This window comes from Pezoporus wallicus, unplaced genomic scaffold (genome assembly GCF_028554395.1).
Source record: "Pezoporus wallicus isolate ANWC-B61680 ecotype Strahan unplaced genomic scaffold, APGP_CSIRO_Pwel_v1 contig_11693, whole genome shotgun sequence".
NCBI lineage: Eukaryota > Metazoa > Chordata > Aves > Psittaciformes > Psittacidae > Pezoporus > Pezoporus wallicus.
The window spans coordinates 16,907-37,737 of record NW_026642504.1 but is presented as its reverse complement, the minus strand read 5'-3'; the positions used below and the strand labels follow the sequence as shown (position 1 = coordinate 37,737).

General features: G+C 57.8%; 3 protein-coding genes across 3 annotated transcripts; 2 read left to right on the top strand and 1 right to left on the bottom strand.

The window, feature by feature from the left end:
• Positions 1–3,178: 3,178 nt before the first annotated feature.
• CUNH1orf50 (chromosome unknown C1orf50 homolog) lies at positions 3,179–6,123 on the bottom strand. The gene is made up of 4 exons (XM_057430776.1): positions 6,000–6,123; positions 5,406–5,524; positions 4,202–4,333; positions 3,179–3,519 (listed from the first exon to the last, which is right to left on the bottom strand). The coding sequence occupies exons 1-4, from the start codon at positions 6,121–6,123 to the stop codon at positions 3,337–3,339; spliced, it is 558 nt and encodes a 185-aa protein (XP_057286759.1). The 3' UTR covers positions 3,179–3,336.
• P3H1 (prolyl 3-hydroxylase 1) lies at positions 5,979–13,142 on the top strand. Its single transcript, XM_057430766.1, has 15 exons — positions 5,979–6,400; positions 6,813–6,965; positions 7,131–7,320; positions 7,742–7,873; positions 9,541–9,680; positions 10,356–10,445; positions 10,562–10,614; positions 10,942–11,063; positions 11,200–11,327; positions 11,410–11,505; positions 11,628–11,778; positions 12,220–12,337; positions 12,517–12,592; positions 12,744–12,884; positions 12,973–13,142. Exons 1-15 carry the CDS (start codon positions 6,122–6,124, stop codon positions 13,090–13,092), a joined length of 1,989 nt encoding a protein of 662 aa, XP_057286749.1. The 5' UTR covers positions 5,979–6,121; the 3' UTR covers positions 13,093–13,142.
• A 1,714-nt stretch (positions 13,143–14,856) lies between these two features.
• Positions 14,857–19,481, top strand: CLDN19 (claudin 19). Its single transcript, XM_057430767.1, has 5 exons — positions 14,857–15,116; positions 17,010–17,174; positions 17,382–17,469; positions 17,880–18,026; positions 19,307–19,481. Exons 1-5 carry the CDS (start codon positions 14,891–14,893, stop codon positions 19,356–19,358), a joined length of 678 nt encoding a protein of 225 aa, XP_057286750.1. The 5' UTR covers positions 14,857–14,890; the 3' UTR covers positions 19,359–19,481.
• The last annotated feature ends 1,350 nt before the right edge of the window (positions 19,482–20,831 follow it).

Genomic DNA, 20,831 nt, shown 5'->3' with positions numbered 1-20,831 from the left:
CTTCACCCCGCATCTGCATCCGCTTGTGTGCAGCCCAGGGGCCAAAGACCCCCTTCACCCTGCATCTGCACCCCTTGTGTGAACCCCAGGGGCCAAAGACCCCCTTCACCCCGCATCTGCACCCCCTTGTGTGAACCCCAGGGGCCAAAGAACCCCTTCACCCTGCATCTGCACCCCCTTGTGTGCACCCCAGGGGCCAAAGAACCCCTTCACCCCGCATCTGCACCCCCTTGTGTGCAGCCCAGGGGGCAAAGAACCCCCTTCAGCCCGCATCTGCACCCCCTTGTGTGCACCCCAGGGGCCAAAGAACCCCTTCAGCCCGCATCTGCACCCCCTTGTGTGCACCCCAGGGGGCAAAGAACCCCTTCAGCCTGCATCTGCACCCACTTGTGTGCAACCCAGGAGCCAAAGAACCCCCCTACCCGGCATCTGCACCCCTTGTGTGCACCCCAGGGCTGCAGGACCACACTGAGAGCACAAAGTCTCCCCTACAGCACGCAGTGCACCCCTGCATCCCTGCTTCCAAATTCCACACTTTCCTTCTTCCTTTTTCCTTCTCCCTGGAGCTGAAGCCAAAAGGACCAAAGAGCCACAACTCCGCTTGCTGAGTGACTCCCCCTGGCCAGGGGACGACTCCAGGGTGCAGCGTGCACTCATGAGGGGTTATAATCAACCCCCCTAAAAAGTTAAAGAAAATCAAAACTACCCTTCAGGAACAAAAGCACAGGGGGGAAAACCTGCAGGAGCTGCCAGTTTGAGAAGCAGGAGCCAAAATCCAGCCTGAAACAGACAACTTGCTGGTCTCAGGGCACCCAGGGCTGGATCAGATGTTAACAGCATCCTCCTGAAGAGCCTTTATGTGTGCGTGAGCAAAACCTGCTCTGCCCAATGCCACTGGTGCCAGGAGCACGTTTGTGCCCTCAGCAAACACCGTGCATCCCTGTGGACTTAGGAGTGAGCAGTTGCCTTCGGACCATGCTCACTGCAGCCCTGAGTCCTCATGGAAGAGCAAAGGGAGAGGAATGCTTTCAAAATGATTCTTCAAGATGAACTCCTGAGTGGAAACGAAGCCGTGCAGGAGATGAGTGATTTTTCACCTCTTCTTTGCCTTCTGCAGCAGGAACCATCACCAGCCTCTGGTTCTGCTGTGTTCACTCCCTACCTACGTGGTGGCTGCTCTAAGCAACGCAGAGGGCACACACTCACTGAAATGAAAGGCTTGAAAATCACACAGGAGCAAGACACAGCTCAGACCTCGGCAGTCAACCTCTGTCCTCCAGCTCCATCCTTGCCCACTTTCCTGAGGATGGGATGCTGAGCTCTGCAGAGGCATTTCCCAGTACTTCCAACACTGCCTCTTTGGGTTTAATTAGATCCAAAACCAGCTGAGATGGCAACACTGGGCAAGCTGCTTGGGAAAATGGTGCCCCCCTCTCCAGCATCACCTCCATGCACCACAGCAGGACCATTCAGCAGCTGCATCCCTGCTCCCTGCAGTGCAAAGTGCACCAAACACAAGGATGAAGACTAGCACCAGCACCTCCCCCTCTGGCCTCCTGATACCTTCTCATACAAAGCTATGGCCATGGTGGGATTGCTTTTCTGGGCCAAATCCAAGCAAAAGCCTTGCCGGCACCCAGAGGAACTGCAGGACACGGACAGGTTGTGGGGTCCAGAGGGCCAGGGTGTTTCTTTGAGATGTGAAACCCCACCACAGCCCAATGCATGAAATCACAAGCTACGGAGGTCTCTGAACATCACCCCGATCCCTTTGCACATGGATTTTCATGATGGGAAACAGGTAAAACTGGGGCAGGGATCCCCTCTTCCCAGAGGAGCATAAATGAGCACATGTGAAGGTCTCTGATGTTGCTGTAATTAGCACCGTGGCAAAGCCCATGCTGTAATTAACTTTCTCCCTTCCAAGTTCACATTTAATGACATGCAGTAAAATAAGACCTGGGGCGATGAAACAGGCAGGGAAAGAACCATCAAATTAAGACACTTGGGACTCGATAAGGAATTAACTATACCCTGGCCTCATAATAATAATAGTAATCATACATTGCTTTTAATCTGCCCTTGTGCTCCAAATGAGGGAGGGCACTGGGAAAAGGTGATTGAAATGTCCCTCATTGACTCCAGGACCAGGCACACTGGAATGGGGCTGAGCAGAGCTGGGAGAAGAAAATCCAGGACAAAATCACCCCTGGGCTGCCAAGGAGCTGCCTCAAACCCTTGCAGGGAATGGCTCTTCCCACAGGGAACTGGTGCTTCCAGCAGCCTCCAGCATCAATCAGGGTGTAGCAGGGGTGCAGAGAGGTCCTCCCTCCCCTTGGCAGCGACTGCAGCACCAAACCCAAAGCAGTAGGTTCAGGCATCAAGACGGAGAGGTGTGAGTTGAGGGTGATCTGGGAGAACACTGCAGGACTCCAATGGGGCACCCAAATCCTTACCAGCAGCAGGCAAGGGCCAGGAGGAGCAGGATGCTCTGGGGACCTTGTGTGAGACAAACAAATCAATGCTAGAAAGGGAACAAGGAAGTTTAGAGGAGCTGAAGAGATTATTTTGAGAGCCATGCCATGGAGAACAGAGGACACTGCTCTTCCACCACCACCCTGGAAGGCAGGAGAGCCCAACCACAAATGCAGGTGGATGTTATGGAGCCCAACCGCAAGTCTACTTGGTGGACTCATAATTCCCCTTCCACAAGCAGCCCCCAACCCTCACACATCTCCAGCAGAGGAGATGCACTAAGGCCAGTGTGCACAGGCAATGCCTTGAGCAGCACATAAGACTATCTTGTCTTCTCAAGGAGGTGAACAAGTCATGGGAAGGAGCAACCAGACTGATGGTACATGTTGGGATCCAACCTGGACATCTCCATCAGCGCATTCCCACCTCACCTCCTCACAGAGCAGCTCCACATGCCACAAAGTCTCCCTGTGAATTTTAACAAGGGGGAAAACCCAGCCCTGAACTCATCCTGCCACAGGCAGTCACAGTGAGGAACACCAGAGCTGGACAGGCAGGACGTAATTCAGGGCATTACCACACTGGCCCCAAGCACTTCTGCTTTTTGCCCCAAGTCCTCTTGCAATTGCCTCCACCTGATCTCCTCCACCTCTCACTACAGCTTGGCATAATCAAAGAAATAAATTACTCAATTACTAGAAAATCCAGTAAGGCTGAATGCAGAATGAGGTTCCTTAAAGCACAGAGCAAGTACTGGCAGCATCAGCATCTTCATTCCTCGGTCTCTTTCCTTGCCCTGCCTTTGGCAGCACGCAGGCACCTTGTGTCCTCACACTCTGGGGGTCCTGTACGGTGCCTGTGTCACTTGGTCAGGCCCTGGAAGTTGGGCTCAGTGCATGGGGGCAGCGCTGCCTGGCTGCTCAGCAGCTTCTCCAGGATGTTGATTTCAGCATCTCGTCTCTCCAAGTCCTCCAGCGGAGTCCAGGACATGTCATGCTGGAGCTTATAGGCACCCAGAAATTCATGGGGACTGGTCCCCCACTCCTGGAGGAGAAAGGAGAGATTCATGTCACTGCTCAGCTTCCCTTGTGCTGTCCCTCTGTCCGTGCTGGATAACCCTGCCACCTCTGAAGCAGCCCCAGCTGTGTGATCACCCCATTTTCTAATCTCAAAATAGGTTTAGCCAGGCCTGAGGACTAAGACCAGGCCAAGCTACAGTGCTGCTGGCACAGGAGGCCTGGGGATACAAGATCTCCCTGCCCTGCACAGAGCTGCTCTACATGCTTGGTGCTTCCTTCTGAAGCCTTCCCCCTGCATGTAAGAAAACGGGTGGCCTGGAAGGAGGACACCCCCAGGAGCACTCTACCAAGCTGCAGACAAACACTCTCTGGGCTGAAGCACTGGAGGAGACTGCACCAGGCAGCCACAGCAGTCAGGGAAGGCCCAGGGCACATTTGCAGTTCTTAACTTCTAGAGGAAGTGCCACTGGGACCAAAAGGCAGAATTCATGCACCAAGATCTTCTCGCCCACCATCCACCAAGAGAACTTCACAATCTGGCTCTGAGACCAGCACAGGAACTCAGACCAAGGACAAACATCAGCTGAGCAGGGGACCAACAAATGCCCCTGGTAGGTTGGTGCTTTTATCTGAGGTCCAGAAGTGCCCAAGCACCAGAAACACCAGTTTTTCCCCTCCCTGCTTCCTCTGGGGCTGTAAGCACCCACCTTAGGTGACAGGATGGAGAAGTATCGCTGGCCACTCTCCCGCCTGTACATGTAGTAAATGTTTCCTGGCTTCTTCACGAGGTTACAAGCCACGTGGTGCAGGTCAGCATCTCGGTTAGCTTCATCCAAGACCTAAAAAAGCCCAACTATAACATCTCCACGCTTGAAATAAAACACCACCACGCCACGGCCTCTCAGCCAGAGCCTGACACGCAGCGTGTGACACGCTGCTCATGAGGCCTCATCCTCCCCAGTGCACGTCTGGCTTCATGCAGCAGATCTCGACTTGCCCCAGGCAAGAGATGCTTCCCAAAGAGATAAAGTTTTCTCCCAGTTTCCCCTGTCAGCTGGGCCCCAGAGCTCCTGCAGCCCTCCACAGAGGTGGAGCTACCTTCAAGCATCACAGCCCTCTTCACCACAGCCCCAGGTTCACCCCTGTGTCCAACCCCACCACATGCTGGACTCGTTCCTTGACTCCATACACAGCTGCCATATCCTGGGAGCTTCCCTGCTGCGGTCCCCAAGGGAAGGGACAGCAAACAAAGAGGGATTCATCTCCCCAGCTCCACAGCTGACTGCTCCACGGCTCCGGCCCCACCAGTGAACGATTATATGACACGGCAGCCTCGATGGCAGCGGGCCAGTCGCAGTGACTGGCAGATCCCTTCCCACTCAGGCTCTGAGATTTCACTCCTGAGGGTCAAGTGTGAATTGAAGAGCACAGCTGGGCCCTGCTGGCATTGCTGCCAAGGCCAGCTGCTCCAGTAAATGAACTGGGATGAGCTAGAAAGCCAAACCCACCGCCAGGTAACAGCTCATCCCTCCCAGGGGCTCAGAACCACCTAGAGCCCCATCATCACCCCACTGCACCGAGCCCCCCAAAGGAGCACACACTACAGGGGCAAGTGTGTCCCCAGACTGAGTCATCTCTGTCCTCCCTGACACCTCAGCTGGAGGAGCCATTGCTTCTCCACCTTAACACACAGGATATGCACAGGACTTGGGGAAAGCACCAGGAACAATCCCCCCATCCCCAGCTGATACCACACAATAAACCCGCCCGATTTCCTCCCTGAATCTGCTCTACTTGGCTCCTGGCCACGATTCACACCCAGGTCAGAGCTCTTCCCGATGTCTGGCAGTTCACTTATCTCCCTCCCTTCACAAGCAGGAGGCACGAGCCTGCTGGCAGCTGCTTCCTCACCTTGCGAGCCTGCTCCTGCAAGCACCGGATCTGCTCGGCGATGATGGTCAGTTTATTGCAGGCATTGGCCCGGATGAAGTCGTCCGCCTGGGAAGAAGAACGAGGATCAGGACAAGGACCTCACTCAAGGCTTTGTGAGGGCTGTGGGTGATGCAAGAGCTGCCCCATGTGCAGCTGTGGGGCAGTGAAGGTACCCCCAGGCAGTGGGGTGACACCCCGGAAGCCTGGAGATGCTGGGACACAGCCAAAGTGAGCAATAGAACATATTGGGAGGCAATGGGATAGAACAAGAAGCAATGGGATGCAACTGGAGGAGACAGCAGGACTTGGAGGGAATCGTTTAGGTGGACTGAGAAGCTCTGGGGTACATAGTGGGCTGGGAGGTGTTCCCGAAAGGCATAAGGATGTACCAAGAGGCACTAGGGGGTAGTAGAACACACTGGGATGGACTGGGAAGGGCAGCAGGATGTATTAGGAAACACTTGGGTGGACTGTGAGACATCGGGACAGACTGGGAGTCACTGAAGGGAGAACAGGGAGATGCTGGGCTGGACTGGGAGAGGTGCAGGGCGGCCACGCCAACGGGGCAGGTACCGGGGGTGGTACCGGGGCTGGGGCCGGCAGAGGTCCCGTTGCCGGCCCAGCCCCCGGACGCTCTCTTCGCCGCCGGTGCCGAGGCGTACTCCCGTGGGGACTGGCCCGCCGTGGTGCTGCACATGGAGCGGGCGCTGCGGGCCCGGGCTGCCGTGCGCGCCCGGTTGGTGCGGTGCCGCCTGCTCTGCGCCAACGCCACGGCCGGGGTGGCGGAGGGGGCCGATCTGCAGCTCGAACCGGTGCTCCGCGACCTGCTCTTCTTCCGAGGGCTGCTGCGCCGTGCCGCCTGTCTGCGGGGCTGCGGGCCCGCCGAGCCCTCCCGTTACCGGCTGGCCGAGGAGCTGGACCGCGAGTTCAGCAAGCGCAGCCCCTACAACTACCTCCAGGTCGCCTATTTCAAGGTACGGGACCGGCGGTGTTGGGGGGGTCCTCGGGGGGCAGCGGGACCGACCGGGAAGGGAGAGGAGGTGTCCCGGTGCGGGGGGATCTCTTGCGCCTGCTACGGGATGGGCGGGATGCCCGGAGGGATCACGGAGCCGGGGCAATGGGTTGGGATGGGACGGACGGAACGGGGATGGGGCGATCCCCGCGGCGTGTCCCGGGAGCCGGTGTGAGTCCCGCTGATGGCGGGGCAAGGGGGATCGGACGGCGGCCCCGGGCCCTGCCCGCCCCTGTCCCGCCCTCCCCATAGTGCCACGTAGGAGCTCGCCGGGGCCGCCCCCCCCTCCATCACTGCTGTCGTTCCACTGCTCCCCCCCCATGGCCCGGTACCGGGGTCCCCTCTGGTCTCAACCCCGGCCCCATCCCGTGCAGATGAACCGGCCGGCGCAGGCGGCAGCAGCGGCTCACACCTTCTTCATGGCCAACCCCGGGCACCAGGAGATGAGGCAGAACCTGGAGTACTACCAGGCTATGGCGGGTGTGCGAGAGGATGACTTCACCGACCTGGAGGCCAAACCCCACCTGGTGAGACCCCCTGCCCCACGAAAACACCCATCCGCTGCTAGGCTTGGGCAGGTTACACCGTGCCCCGTCAAGCTCGTGATGCTGCGAGGTCAGTCCCATGGGGACAAGGCACAGGGATAGAGGGAGGTGTTGAGCCTCCCCTCATCCTTTCTTATCCCTCTTCAGAGCGAGTTTCGTCTCGGGGTCCGGTTTTACACAGAGGAGCAACCGGGCGCTGCCATCCTGCACCTGGAGAAGGCGCTGGAGGAGTATTTTGTGGCGGACACCGAGTGCCGCGCGTTCTGCGAGGGACCTTACGACTACGAGGGCTACAACTACCTGGAGTACAACGCAGACCTCTTCCAGGCCATCACAGGCAGGAGCTGCATGGGCTGTGTTCTTCCCCGAGAGCTGGGGACAGTGCTGGGGGGGGGGTTGTCCCCATAGAGGTCCCTAAGGACCTCTGGGGGTGGTGGGTCCCCAGAGAGGGCAAGCCCCATCCTAGGTTTCACTAGGAGGTGTATGGCCAGTAAGTGGTAGGAGTGTGCACACTCGGCACTGGGGGTGATGCCCAGGAATCCCTCAAAGTCCAGAGGGATGTGGAAAAACAGGAGAGGAGCCAGCAGAGGGTCACCAGGATCCAAGGGTGGGAGGCTGAGGATGGCAAAGGTGGGCAACCACCACCCTTGAGGGTTCCCACCGCTGCAAGTAAGAGGTGGGAGTGGAGACCCCTCTAGGTCCTGTCCATCAGCCCTTGGGTGACCAGAAGTGATGACACAGGGTTTTTTCTCTCCCAGATCACTACATGCAGGTGCTGAGCTGCAAGCAGGGCTGCGTTACGGAGCTGGCCTCGCAGCCCGGCCGGGAGAAGCCTTTGGAGGATTTCCTGCCCTCACACTTCAACTACCTGCAGTTTGCCTACTACAACAGTAAGCAGCTCCTTGCCCCATCCTCCCTTGGCCGTTGGTGCTGGACACTGTGCTCTGCATGGGCTGTTCTTCATAGGTAGAAATCATAGGTTTCATGAATCCATAGATTCATGGAATGGGTTGGGTTGGGTGGGACCTTCAAGGATTATCCAATCCAACCCAAGGTGCAGGGATATCTTGTGCTAGAGCAGCTTGCTCCAAGCCCCTGTGTCCAACCTGCCCTTGAACACTGCCAGGGATGGGGCAGCCACAGCTTCTCTGGGCACCCTGTGCCAGCGCCTCAGCACCCTCACAGGGAAGAGCTTCTGCCTAAGAGCTCATCTCAGTCTCCCCTCGGGCAGGTTAAAGCCATTCCCCTTGGCCTGTCCCTACAGGCCCTTGTCCCCAGCCCCTCTCCAGCTTTCCTGCAGCCCCTTCAGGCACTGGAGCTGCTCTCAGGTCTCCCCTTCAGGAGCCTTCTCTTCTCCAGGCTGCCCCAGCCCAGCTCTCTCAGCCTGGCTCCAGAGCAGAGCTGCTCCAGCCCTCGCAGCATCTCCATGGCCTCCTCTGGCCTCGCTCCAGCAGCTCCACGTCCCTCTTGTGCTGCTGCCTCAGAGCTGGATCAGGGCTGCAGGGGGGGTCTCCCCAGAGCACAGCAGAGGGGCAGGATCCCCTCCCTGAGCTGCTGCTCACTCTTCTTTTAATGCAGCCCAGGATACTCTTGGCTTTCTGGGCTGTGAGTGCACGCTGCTGGGTCAGGCCAGTTTTTTGTCCATCAGTATCTCCAAGCCCTTCTCCTCAGGGCTGCTCTGGACCCATCCGTTCCCCAGTCTTTACTGATGCTGGTGGAGGACTTTCAACTTAACCTGTTGGACTTCACGAGGTTCTCACAGGCACGTTCCTGCAGCCTGCAGTGCTCTGCAGGAGATCCGGATCTGGCATGCCTGGCCGCAGTAACCCTCCACGTTGCTTTAGATGCCCAATTCCCCAGCAGCTTTGCTTTCCAAGTGAAATAACAGCCTGCAGAAGCCTGTTTTTTTCCTTCTGCCTTCTCTCCACCTCTTGTTCCAAACCACAGAGGCACCTCCCCTCCAGAACAGTTGGTTATAACCCAAATGCACCCAATTTAATTATTACTTTGTTATTACCTCCTTAGAAAAATCTAAACTGTTTCTATGCAAATTTCTCCAAAAGGAGTGGAAAACCCCCATGAAATCCAAGAAGACTGACAAACTGGAATCCTGTGCATCCAGTGGGTGCTTAAGTGGCTGGAAATTGCAGGTTAGCCTGGGAATGGTTGGGTCTTGCTGCCTGGAAATAGGCTTTGAGATGTTCTGCAAGCAAGAAACCTACCCAAGCTGTGGTGAGGTGATCTTGGAGGCAGGAGAGCTCCTTGGAGTTGTAATGTTGCCTCTGTGGCAGCAGCAATTTGCTCCAGGGTACCTGCCCTGCTTGGGAGATGCTTTGAACAACAGCAAGGACTTTCTGTCTTATTTCTCCTCCATATCCATGTTTGCTCTGCTTCTGATGCTCTTGATGTGCCAGGTTGGATGGGGCTTGGAGCAAGCTGCTCTAGTGGAAGGTGTCCCTGCCTGTGGCAAGGGGTTGGAACTGGATGAGCTTTAAGGTCCCTTCCATCCCAAACCAGGCTGGGATTCTATAATTGACATCCCTGTTTCTCTTTGCAGATGGGAATTATGAAAAAGCCATTGAATGTGCCAAAACCTATTTGCTGTTCTTCCCAAACGATGAGGTGATGAACCAGAATTTGGCCTATTACACTGCAGTCCTGGGGGAGAACCTGGCAGGACCCATCCAACCCCGAGAGGTGAGTGACCAGCTGGGATGAGCCATTGCAGGGATGTCTTCTCCCCTTCTTGGGGACCTTTGCAGAGGTTTTGGGGTCTGCTCTGGTCCACCTGGCAAGGTTGAAGAGGAAGAGGGCTGCAAGACCCAGCAAGCTGGAAAATAGCTAAGATGAAGAGCATCCCTGGTGAAATATCTTTGGCCAAGTGAAGGCTTGGTGGCTTGCACAATGGATCAGCTCCTGTGGGAGAGGCTTTTCAGGAGGATCAGAGCCCACCTCTTCTACACACTTCCACAACTGAGGTGAAACTGCTTTAAGAGGAGAGGGTTTGCCTTCGAAATAGCTGGATCCGGATGCTCAGGTGCTGCCTGGGATGTGGTAGGCAGGGATGGAGGTCTCTGCCCCACATCAGCTGGAGCAGGAGAGGGAATCTGCTTCTAAAGAGCTTCTTGCAGGAGGGGCACGTGTGCCTCTGTCTCCCCCATCCTCTGCCCAGTGCTCGTCCACACGGGACAGGGAAGCTCATGCAGGATGGGGAAAGCCACTTGCTTCCCGTCTGCCAGAGGGACTGCGAAGCCAGGGCCTGGAGCAAGGGCTGCAGGACTCGTGTTAAACCCTGTACCCTCCTGTGCTTGGTCAGGGTCTTTCCAGAGCCCCCGTGCCGTGCCCTCACCTGCACCTCTGCCCATCCCACAGGAGATCCAGGCGTACCGCCAGCGCAGCCTCATGGAGAAGGAGCTGCTCTTCTTCAGTTATGATGTCTTTGGCATCCCCTTCGTGGACCCGGTGAGTGGAGCTGGACCAGGCAGGATGCAGTGGCAGATGAAAAGGGGATGAAGGCTCTGCGCCCCAGCCACATCCTCACCCAGCTCCTCATGATGATGATGTTGTTCTGGCTGTAGGACACATGGACACCGGAAGAGGTGATACCAAAAAGGCTGCGAGAGAAACAAAAGTGAGTGCACTCCCAAGCTGATGGCCAAGCCTACCCAATGTGGGGACCAACGGGACCTTCCCCTCTTCCCCCATGGGGCTTGAGCCAAAGGCCATGGAGCTGCTGGTTTTGGTGTTGGGCTGGAAGAGGCTGCTGGAAGGCAGAACTCTGCTCCCCATCAGCCCTTGGGTTGATGGGCATGGGTAGATCATCCCGAGAAGCTTGGTGTGAGGGATGCACTGAGACCGGGGCTTTGTCACCTGGAGACAACTTGTCCTGTCCTCGTCCTGGTGCCCCCCCAGTGTGGGGACAACGGGATAGGGGAGCTGATGGTCGCTATGTGCCCAGGGCGGAGCGGGAGACGGCAGCGCGCATCTCGGAGGAGATCGGCAACCTCATGAAGGAGATCGAGACGCTGGTGGAGGAGAAGGCCAAGGAGTCTGCTGACATGAGCAAATTCATCCGGGAAGGTGCAGAGGGCCGGGAGGGGAGGTGGGCTGGGGCCCTCCATGTGAGCTCGCGTCCCTCCACACGGGTGGTGGCAGGACCCAGCGCTGTACCCCAGGGTCGGCGGCACCCATCGCTGTGTCTGTTCCTGTTCCGCAGGCGGCCCCTTGGTGTACGAAGGAGCCAGTGTCACCATGACCTCCAAGGCTCTGAACGGCTCCCAGCGCGTGGTGGTGGATGGAGTCCTCTCTGCCGAGGAATGCCGGGAGCTGCAGAGGCTCACCAACGTGAGCGCAGGGACGGGCTGGGCCAGGAGATGCTGCAGGTCCCATCTGAAGCCAGCCTGGTAACACCGGTTGGGTTTTGCAGGCAGCAGCCTCAGCAGGGGATGGCTATCGTGGGAAGACGTCTCCTCACACCCCCAGTGAGACCTTCTACGGCGTGACGGTCCTCAAGGCCCTCAAGGTTCGGGTGGCTGCAGGGAGGGAGGAGGGACTTGGGGCTTGGGAGAGAAGGGAGAAGGGGTTCGGAGGGATGTGCTTGCCCAACCCGCCTGGCCTGAGCCCATGTCCCCCGTGCCCTTGCAGCTGGGCCAGGAGGGCAAAGTGCCCCTGCAGAGCGCCTACCTCTACTACAACGTGACGGAGAAGGTGCGGCACATGATGGAGTCCTACTTCCGCCTGGAGGTCCCGCTCCACTTCTCCTACTCCCACCTCGTGTGCCGCACGGCCATCGATGGTGAGCGTTCCCCGAGGAGGAGCACATCTCCTTCAGCCTCCTGTCTGGGTCCTCTCCGCAGCCGGGGTCCTGTGGTTTATGAGCTTTCCTTGGAGACCTCATGGCTGGTCCGTGTCCCAAAAGGATGATGTGGGGAGCTTGTTCCTAAGCCTGGGTTGGGAAGATGGGGAGCTCTGGTGGTTGCCTCCGATGGGGCAGGTGCTTTCGTGCCGTTCAGCATTTGGGATCAGGTGCTGGGAGAGGACCATGGAGATGTCATGGGACAAGTCAACGGAGGCTTTTGCCACCCAAACGGCATCTCATGGTCCACTCTCCAGCAAGTGGAAGGGCTTTGGGCTGCAGGTGACTTCCTTATCACCTTCAAGCCCATGATGCTTGGGGACAGACCCTGGTCCTGTAGGGATAAAGGGTTCTGATGTGCCAGCTCTTGTTCCACTCTAGAGAAGCAAGAAGGCCGGAGCGACAACAGCCATGAGGTGCACGTGGACAACTGCATCCTCAACGCAGAGGCTCTGGTGTGTGTGAAGGAGCCTCCAGCCTACACCTTCCGGGATTACAGGTACTGGTGGTGTCTACCACTTGAGGGCACCATGGTTTGATGGGCTGGGAGGAGCGGGATGGGAGGCCAGCCCAGCTTGTGCCCTCCTGCCTCTGGCTCTTGCTGGGGTGTTGGGGGAGCTCCAGCCTCACCCTCGTGCTGGAGCTGTGGTGATGGTTGTCACCTCCTGCTCCTTTCAGTGCCATCCTCTACCTCAACGGGGACTTTGAAGGAGGAGCTTTCTACTTCACCGAGCTGGATGCCAAGACTGAGACCGTAAGTAGCTCAGCACCAAACCCAGCTCCTGCCTGCTGGCCCTGTCCCCTTCAACCCACCATCCCGCAAGGGATGAACTTAAAGCATGGGGACCAAATCCCCCCCCCTTGCCCATGGGGTGCATCCCAACCGGGGTGCCCCATGGCGGCAGGCGGAGGTTCAGCCGCAGTGTGGTCGTGCCGTGGGTTTCTCCTCCGGCTCGGAGAACCCCCATGGGGTGAAAGCCGTGACCAAGGGCCAGCGCTGCGCCATCGCGCTCTGGTTCACCCTGGACCCCCGGCACAGCGAGCGGGTAAGCTCCCTCCCCACAGCGTGTGGGCCTGGGATGGGGGGCAATGGCCGTGCTTGACCATGCTTACCCCTGTGGGGCTGCCCCACAGGAGCGTGTGCAGGCGGATGACCTGGTGAAGATGCTTTTCAGCACGGAAGAGGGGGATTTGCTGCCGGACATGGAGAAGGAATCACCGGCTGCTGTTGTGGTGGCGAAGGACGAGCTGTGAAGTCCCACTGGGACCGAGACGTCCCATGGGGCCCGGTGCCACCAGCATCAGGCTGCCGGTCCAGACCCTCCTCTGGCCCCCAACTCCTGTGGGATGGGGAACTGGGGGATGCCCAGCTGCATCCCTGTGCAGAGCAGAGCTGGGGGCAGCACGGACACTCTGGGGGGGTGACTTGGGGACGAGGGAGGGATGTTCTTTATGGGATGGGGACCCGGTGCTGCAGTAGCAGATCCGTGCCTTTCCCCTCGGCTCAGCCTGCGCCTATTTAAGTGCCTTCTACAGAAAATGGGTGAATAAAGGTGGTTTTTTCTAAGCTGGTGTTTGCTGCTGTGCCCCGACCCTGCGCCCTTGGCTGCTGTCCTGCATTGAGCTGCATCCATCCCTCCTTGCAAACACCCAAGGGTTTTGCAGCCCCGCAGCCCCGGGAAGGTGTTGGGGGGGGACAAAGGGGACTTTTAGGGAGGCTGAGCGTGTCCTATAGGCACCAGGGAATTTTTGGCATCCCCTGGACCCCGCTCCTGCTGCGTGGGAAGGGACCCACGATTGCAGGGAGGAGGGAACCGTCCTTGAACAAGAAGGACATTGAGCACCGGGGCACCCCGGAACAGGGCCTGCAATTGTGCCCTGACCATTACCATAACCATCCCGGGAATGTGAGTAAATGCATCCTGCCCCACGCACCGCAGCCCGGCACCCCCAGAACACATGGAGAGGGCGCAGGGCAGGTCCCAGGGGGTGTCGGGGTGGGGGGGGTTGAGGGTTTCTCCAGGATGGAGCCATGATCCCGGTGGTCATTCCCAAGCATCCCGGTGCCCGACCCCGGCCGGGCGGGCGCGTGAGCTGACTGCTGATGAGGCCGCTGTGGTTAACGATTGCCAGGTCCTGGGGCTGCCACCGGCTCGGTGTCACTGGGGTGGGGACACGTGTGTGTGCCCCACATCCACCCCGTGTCCCCCCCACATCCACCCCGTGTCCCCCCCCCATCAATGGCCGCTGTTGTTGGTGCTGTGGTGGCGGTGCCAGATCCCCCTGCGGAGAGGCGAGGGTCAGGGCTGGCAATGGGGAGGTGGGGGGGGGGGGGGGGCGTGACCCCATTCCCTGCTCCCAAGCCAAATTCCTGGAGCCACCCCCAGGGTTGGAAGGGGGACCTGGGCCCAGGGCAGGGTGCAGGGGGCATGGGTGGGGGCTCCCTGGGGGGACCCCCATTTTCCCATCTCCACTGCTCTTTGGGGGTTCCCCCCCCAACTCTCCTCCCCAAGGCCCAATTCTCCCCCAGATCTCATCTTCCCCCCCAGTACCCAAATCCCCTCAAGCCCCAAATCACCACCCCCCCGTGTCACCAAATCTCCCTTCTCCAGGCCCTAAATCCTCCCCCCCCACCATCCCATTCTTCTGCTACCCAAATCCCCCCTTCTCCCCCCCCCATGTCCCCAAATGTCCCCCAGGACCCAAATCCCCCCTCCCAGAACTCAAATTTCCCCCCACCAAGCCCCAAACCCTGTCCTTGTGACCCAAATTTCCTCCCCCCAGGCCTCTGCTCTTCCCCCCCCGCCCCCAGCACCCAAATTCCCTTCCCCCCCCACAAGCCCGAAATCACTTCCTCAACCCCCAAATCTCCCCCCCCTCCCCTCCCCAAGCCCCAAATGTCCACCCCATAGGACCCATCACCCCCGCCCCAGCCCCCTCCTCCCCTTTATCACCCCCCCCCCCTCCCCGCCCCGTCCATGTCGTCGGTGCCAGGGGGCGTGCTCGCTGCGCCGGTGCCGGAGCGCTGCGGGTCGGGCTCGACGCGACGGCGATGGGCGGCGGCGGGGCTCGGGAGCTGGCCGGGTACCTGCTGGCGCTGGCCGGGTGGGTATCGGCGCTGGCGGCCGCGGTGCTGCCGCAGTGGAGGCAGAGCTCGTACGCCGGGGACGCCATCATCACGGCCGTGGGGCTGCACGAGGGGCTCTGGATGAGCTGCGCCGCGCAGAGCACCGGGCAGGTCCAGTGCCGCCTGCACGACTCGCTGCTCTCCCTCGACGGTGCGTACGGGCCGGGAGGATGGGGATGAGCTGCCCTTGAGCCCCAACATGGGTTCGATACCCCCATAGGTCCGAAGCTCTCTTTGGGTTGGACCCCCCCCATGTGAGTTTGAGCATCCCCAATATAGGTTTGAGCCCCTGGATGGGTTTAACACCTGCCCCCAGTGTGGGTTTGGGCTCCTCTATGAGGTTGACACACTCCCCATCCCATATAGGTCTAAATCCCTCTTTGGGTTGGACCCCCCCCCCCATGAGTCTGAGCATCCCCAATATGGGTTTGAGCCCCTGGATGGGTTTAACACCTGCCCCCAGTGTGGGTTTGAGCCCCTCTATGGGTTTGACACCCCCATATATAAGCCTGAACCCTGCCTTGGGTTTGACCATCCCTCTGGGAGTTTGACCACCCCCCTTCCATGAGTTTGAGCCCCTATATGGGTTTAATACCCCCCACATATATAGGTCTGAACCCCTGTTTGGGTTTGACCCCCCCCAAAAGGGTCTGAGCCCCTCTATGAATTTGAACTGTCCCTCCCATGGGTTTGAAACCGCTCTATGGGTTCGACATCCCCCCCTTACATGGGTCTGAAACCCTCTATGGGTTTGACATCCTCCCCTTCCATGGGTCTGAAACCCTCTATGGGTTTGACATCCCCCCTTCCATGGGTCTGAACCCCTCTATGGGTTCGACATCCTCCCCTTCCATGGGTCTGAAACCCTCTATGGGTTCGACATCCCCCCTTCCATGGGTCTGAAACCCTCTATGGGTTTGACATCCCCCCTTCCATGGGTCTGAAACCCTCTATGGGTTTGACATCCCCCCTTCCATGGGTCTGAAACCCTCTATGGGTTTGACATCCCCCCCTTCCATGGGTCTGAAACCCTCTATGGGTTTGACATCCCCCCTTCCATGGGTCTGAAACCCTCTATGGGTTTGACATCCCCCCTTCCATGGGTCTGAAACCCTCTATGGATTTGACATCCCCCCTTCCATGGGTCTGAAACCCTCTATGGGTTTGACATCCCCCCTTCCATGGGTCTGAAACCCTCTATGGGTTTGACATCCCCCCTTCCATGGGTCTGAAACCCTCTATGGGTTTGACATCCCCCCTTCCATGGGTCTGAAACCCTCTATGGATTTGACATCCCCCTTCCATGGGTCTGAAACCCTCTATGGGTTTGACATCCCCCCCTTGCCATGGGTCTGAAACCCTCTATGGGTTTGACATCCCCCCTTCCATGGGTCTGAAACCCTCTATGGGTTTGACATCCCCCCTTCCATGGGTCTGAAACCCTCTATGGATTTGACATCCCCCCTTCCATGGGTCTGAACCCCTCTACGGTTTTGACACCCCTCAATGGGTCCATGCCCCCTCTACTTTTGAGGCCTCTCCATGAGGCTCTCCTGACCCCTCCAGTGTTCTGAGCCCTTGTACAACCCTTCCCATGGCTCTGAGCCCCCCTAAACGCCCCTCAGCCCCTCTCAAAAGGCTCTGACCCCCCTTTACTCCTCCTCTCACCTGTGCCACAATGTGGGTCCAGGCTCCCCACCTCCACCCCGTGGGTCTGAGCCCTCTTGTCCCTATGGCTTTGAGCCCCTTTGTGTGCCTGAGACTCCCCCAGCCCATATGGGTTTGAGCTCCAGGGTGGGCATCACATGTGGGGACCCACAGCGCACACAGGGTGGCTCTGGCGAGGATGAGTGTGGCAGGAGGAAGGTCGGGAGCAGCCCTGGGAGCGGTGCCCTGGGCTGGGGAAGGGGTGACACTGGAGCCACGCAGCGAGGGCAGGGTTAAGGACAGGTTCATCCCCAGCGTGGGACGAGGTGACCTTGCTTTGGAGACCGGCTGGGGCCGAAAGCACCCGGTGAAGGGCTTCCCCTCCCGCCCCTTGCAGTTCACATCCAGACCTCCCGCGCTCTCATGGTGATTTCTCTCCTCCTGGGCTTCTTCGGCATCATCGTGAGCGTGGTGGGCATGAAATGCACCAAGGTTGGTGAGGAGGACCCCGTAACCAAGAGCCGCATCGCTGTCACTGGAGGTGTCCTCTTCATCCTCGCGGGTAAGGCGGCTCCAAGCCCTGGCACCTCTCTGATGCTGAGCACCTCAAAGGCCTTTTAGAAGCTGTTTGATGGGGGGAGAGGTTTGGTGATGGGCTGGGTGTTGATGTTTGAGGTTGAAGTTGTCCCTGCTCACTGCAGGGGGGGTTGGATTAGGAGACCTTTAATGGTCTTTTCTGACCCAAACCATTCCATGATCCTATATCCAGGTCTGTGCACGTTGGCTGCCGTGTCCTTGTACGCAACGCGGGTGACTTATGAGTTCTTTAGAGAGAGCAGCGTCCCCATCAACGCCAGGTGAGAGCCCAGCTGGGGGATGCTCTTTGTCTGAATCCCATCTTACCCCTGCACTTCCCATAGGATCTTCCTGTGCCATCTGGTTATAGGCAGATGTGCCACCCGGGGTGGGACCTATGGCACCCCACAGCTGCCATGGTGCAGGAGGTGTCCCCAGTACTAAAGCTTTGTTTGGTACCACCACTGACTTAGTGCAGGGACAGAGCAAGAGAAGTTTCAGCCCAAGGCAGGATTAAAGCATGGGGAAACTCACATCTGGATCCATCCGACGTGAAAGGATGGGGATGGCCACAGAGAAGAAGACCCAACATCCTCCTTGACGTCGCCCATAGCCCTGTCAGGGCTCTGAGCATCCTTGTGCCCATCACCTGCATCTCTGCCACGCTCACCCCGCTTCTCTCTTGCTGCAGGTACGAGTTCGGCTCAGCTCTGTTCATCGGCTGGGGAGCCACCGGCCTCATGATGCTGGGGGGCTCCCTCCTGTGCTGCTCCTGCCCCCCCAAGGAGCGGCGAGGACAGCGCAGCTACCGGCAGTCCCAGCCTTCCACAGCGCGGGAGTACGTCTGATCCCTCACCCTGCCTCCCAAAGCCAGGCGAGACCCCGGCGCTCCCACCCCGCTGGTCCCTGGATGCTCCAGGAGACCTTTCCTCCTCCTCATCTTCCAGGTTTCAGCACCTTTCCTAGGATCCCAGCCTGGTTTGGGTTCATGGGGCCCTAAAGCTCATCCATTCCCAACCCCTGCCACGGGCAGGGACCCCTTCCACTAGAGCAGCTTGCTCCAAGCCCCTGTGTCCAACATGGCCTTGAGCACTGCCAGGGATGGGGCAGCCACTTCTCTTCAACCATTTGCAGCTCCATGCCCTCAAATAGGGATTTTTAGGGCACAGGCTCCATCCAATGGCTGTCACCCCCAGCAACCTGGGGGGGGTGACAGGACCATTTCCATGTGTCACATGGATGCAGCAGCGATGCCGATGCTGCAGGGGTGATGCCATGACCCCCCAACACCACCACCACCACCCCCCTCCCCCTGCATCCCATTTTCAGGAGCGAACAAAGAGCTTGGTTTTCCTGGGATGAAGCTGCTGTCCAAGCCCACCAGATGAGCTCAACCTGAGGCTCGAGCATCCCACGCGCCCAGCAGAGGGATGCTTTCGGGGTGCAAAGCGTTGCCCTCCCTCACTGCTCCCCGAAACCAGCATTTCTTGTACTGATTATTAATACTTGACTGGAGCCCGGGTGCTGGTGCTCTGCCAGCTAAAACCTGCCCTGCCCCTTACTGCTCACCAGGCACAAGTATGTGGCCTTGTTAAGTAGAAGAACAAACGACGTCAGGCAAATTAAAGCAGGCAAAAAGGGGGGCTCCGCTTCCACCCCTCAATCCTCTCCCCCCCCCCCGGTGCCTCCATCCCTCCATGTGCTGCTTGTGCTGTGCCAGCTAACCTGCAGGGAAAGCAGTGGAAGGGATCCAAAGAACCTGATTATCGGTTGGGTTTTTTAATGGCGACTTTATTTTTTAACCCCAATTAGATGAAGCAGCTGATTGGTTGGGTTTGATTTGATTCGGGTCGGTTTGCTCTGTTTTATGGCGGTTTATTCTACGGTTTCGTTTGGTTTGCTCTGTTTTAGGGGGTGGGGTTTGTTCTATTTTATTCCATTTTGTTTTATCCCATTTTACTGTATTTTATTGGAGCTCCCTCTGTTTTATGCCCATGCACTGCTTGGGGTCGTGGTCCATGCTGGAGGGGAGGTGATGCTACTTTCACCCATGGATGGGGAGGGTGATTTCTCTCTCTCACATGGGACTAACCACCCTCTTTCTCTTTTAAATCGCAGACCCCCTGTAAAAATGCCTTCTTCACCCATCAGGGGAGAGCAGTGCTTATAGTCTGTCTTCACCCATCAGGTGCTTGGTTGGCTGAACCCAACTTATGGGGTTCCCCTCCAAAAATACACCCCCAAAAGCTACTGCAGTGAGGATTGAAAACGAACCCTCGTGCTTTGAAACACACACACACACCCCCCCCCAAATCTATCAAAAAAGGCGTTTTTATACCAAGAAAACAGCATGGTGTAGAAGAATGGGTTTATTCTTTGAATCCAAAATCCCATTAAGTTTCCAATGGGATGCATGGCTGTGGGAATGGGACCGGTTGGGGTTTTTAAATGCATTTTTTTTTGCTGATTGTTTGTACTAAAACTGGTGACTCTGGTATTAAAATATTTCCAATCATGGGCATCGGTCTCAAACCATCTCTTTGTTCTTTCCCCTTCCAAATCTGGGCCTGTCTCTCACAAGTGACCCCGTTGCTGGGTGGAAGCAGCTTCTGCAGCACTGCCCAGGCAGGGCCATGAACGTTGGTTTCCCTCCTGGGCAGGTGCTGGTTAAATACTTCGGGTCTTTTGCCATGTGTTGCTCTCAAAAGGAGGGAATTTGGCCTTTAAAAGGGCTTAATTTAAGGCTAAACCCATGGCAATCCCAATACCTTGCGCTTGGTCCCTCTGCGGGGCTCTTCCCAAGGCTGAAAGCCACCAAGCATCCTCCTCTGATGGACCCTCAGAGCTGGGCTCTCCCTTCCTGTCTCCCGTTTTCCATGGATCCAGAGCTGGCTTGTGCCTAATGGAGCATTTTGCTCGTTTGAGCTGATTCTTGCTTTCCCCATGGAGAGGCAGGATCCCGCTCGGCGACGCTCGAGGGACAACGCTTCCCAATGGGGCTCCGGCACAGCCGCTGCCTTGTGCCAGCATCCTCATCCTGCCCACGATGCATAGTCCACATATACAGCCCGTCCCACCTCAAGAGAGCAGGAATTTGGGGTGGTCGGTGCCTCCCGTGACATCTCCCCGGGTCACCCGAGGTTCTCCTTAGGGAGGGATGCTCGGGCTCAAGCACAGAAGAGCGGGGAGGGAGGGGGGAATAGCTGAGCTGTGATAATGTGCTCAGGGGTATAAAGGCCCCCACTGTCCTCTGGACAATCCCTCGTGTGTCTGCACAGGGCGAAGCGGGATGGACGATGGGAACAGGCCGCCGGGCTCGCTGCGGGACGTGGGCTCTGCCTCCCTCCGCATCGCATCGGGCGACAACAGAGTTTTCCACCCCTCGGTACGCTCCTATTTAATAGGACCAGCGCGATGGGTAACGTTTAGGTGCCTGCTCATCCCTCTTGCGTGCATCCAAACCCCTGCGAAATAACACTAATAGGGGAAATTCCCACTAAATGAGGGAAAACACCGCATCCCAAAGACAAAATCATGGCAAACGTCACCACAGCACTGAAATTCCATGTAAATAACAGTGTGGGGAAAACCCCAAATCACCTTGTTTCTTCACAAGTGATTAAATGCATTAAAACCATGCACA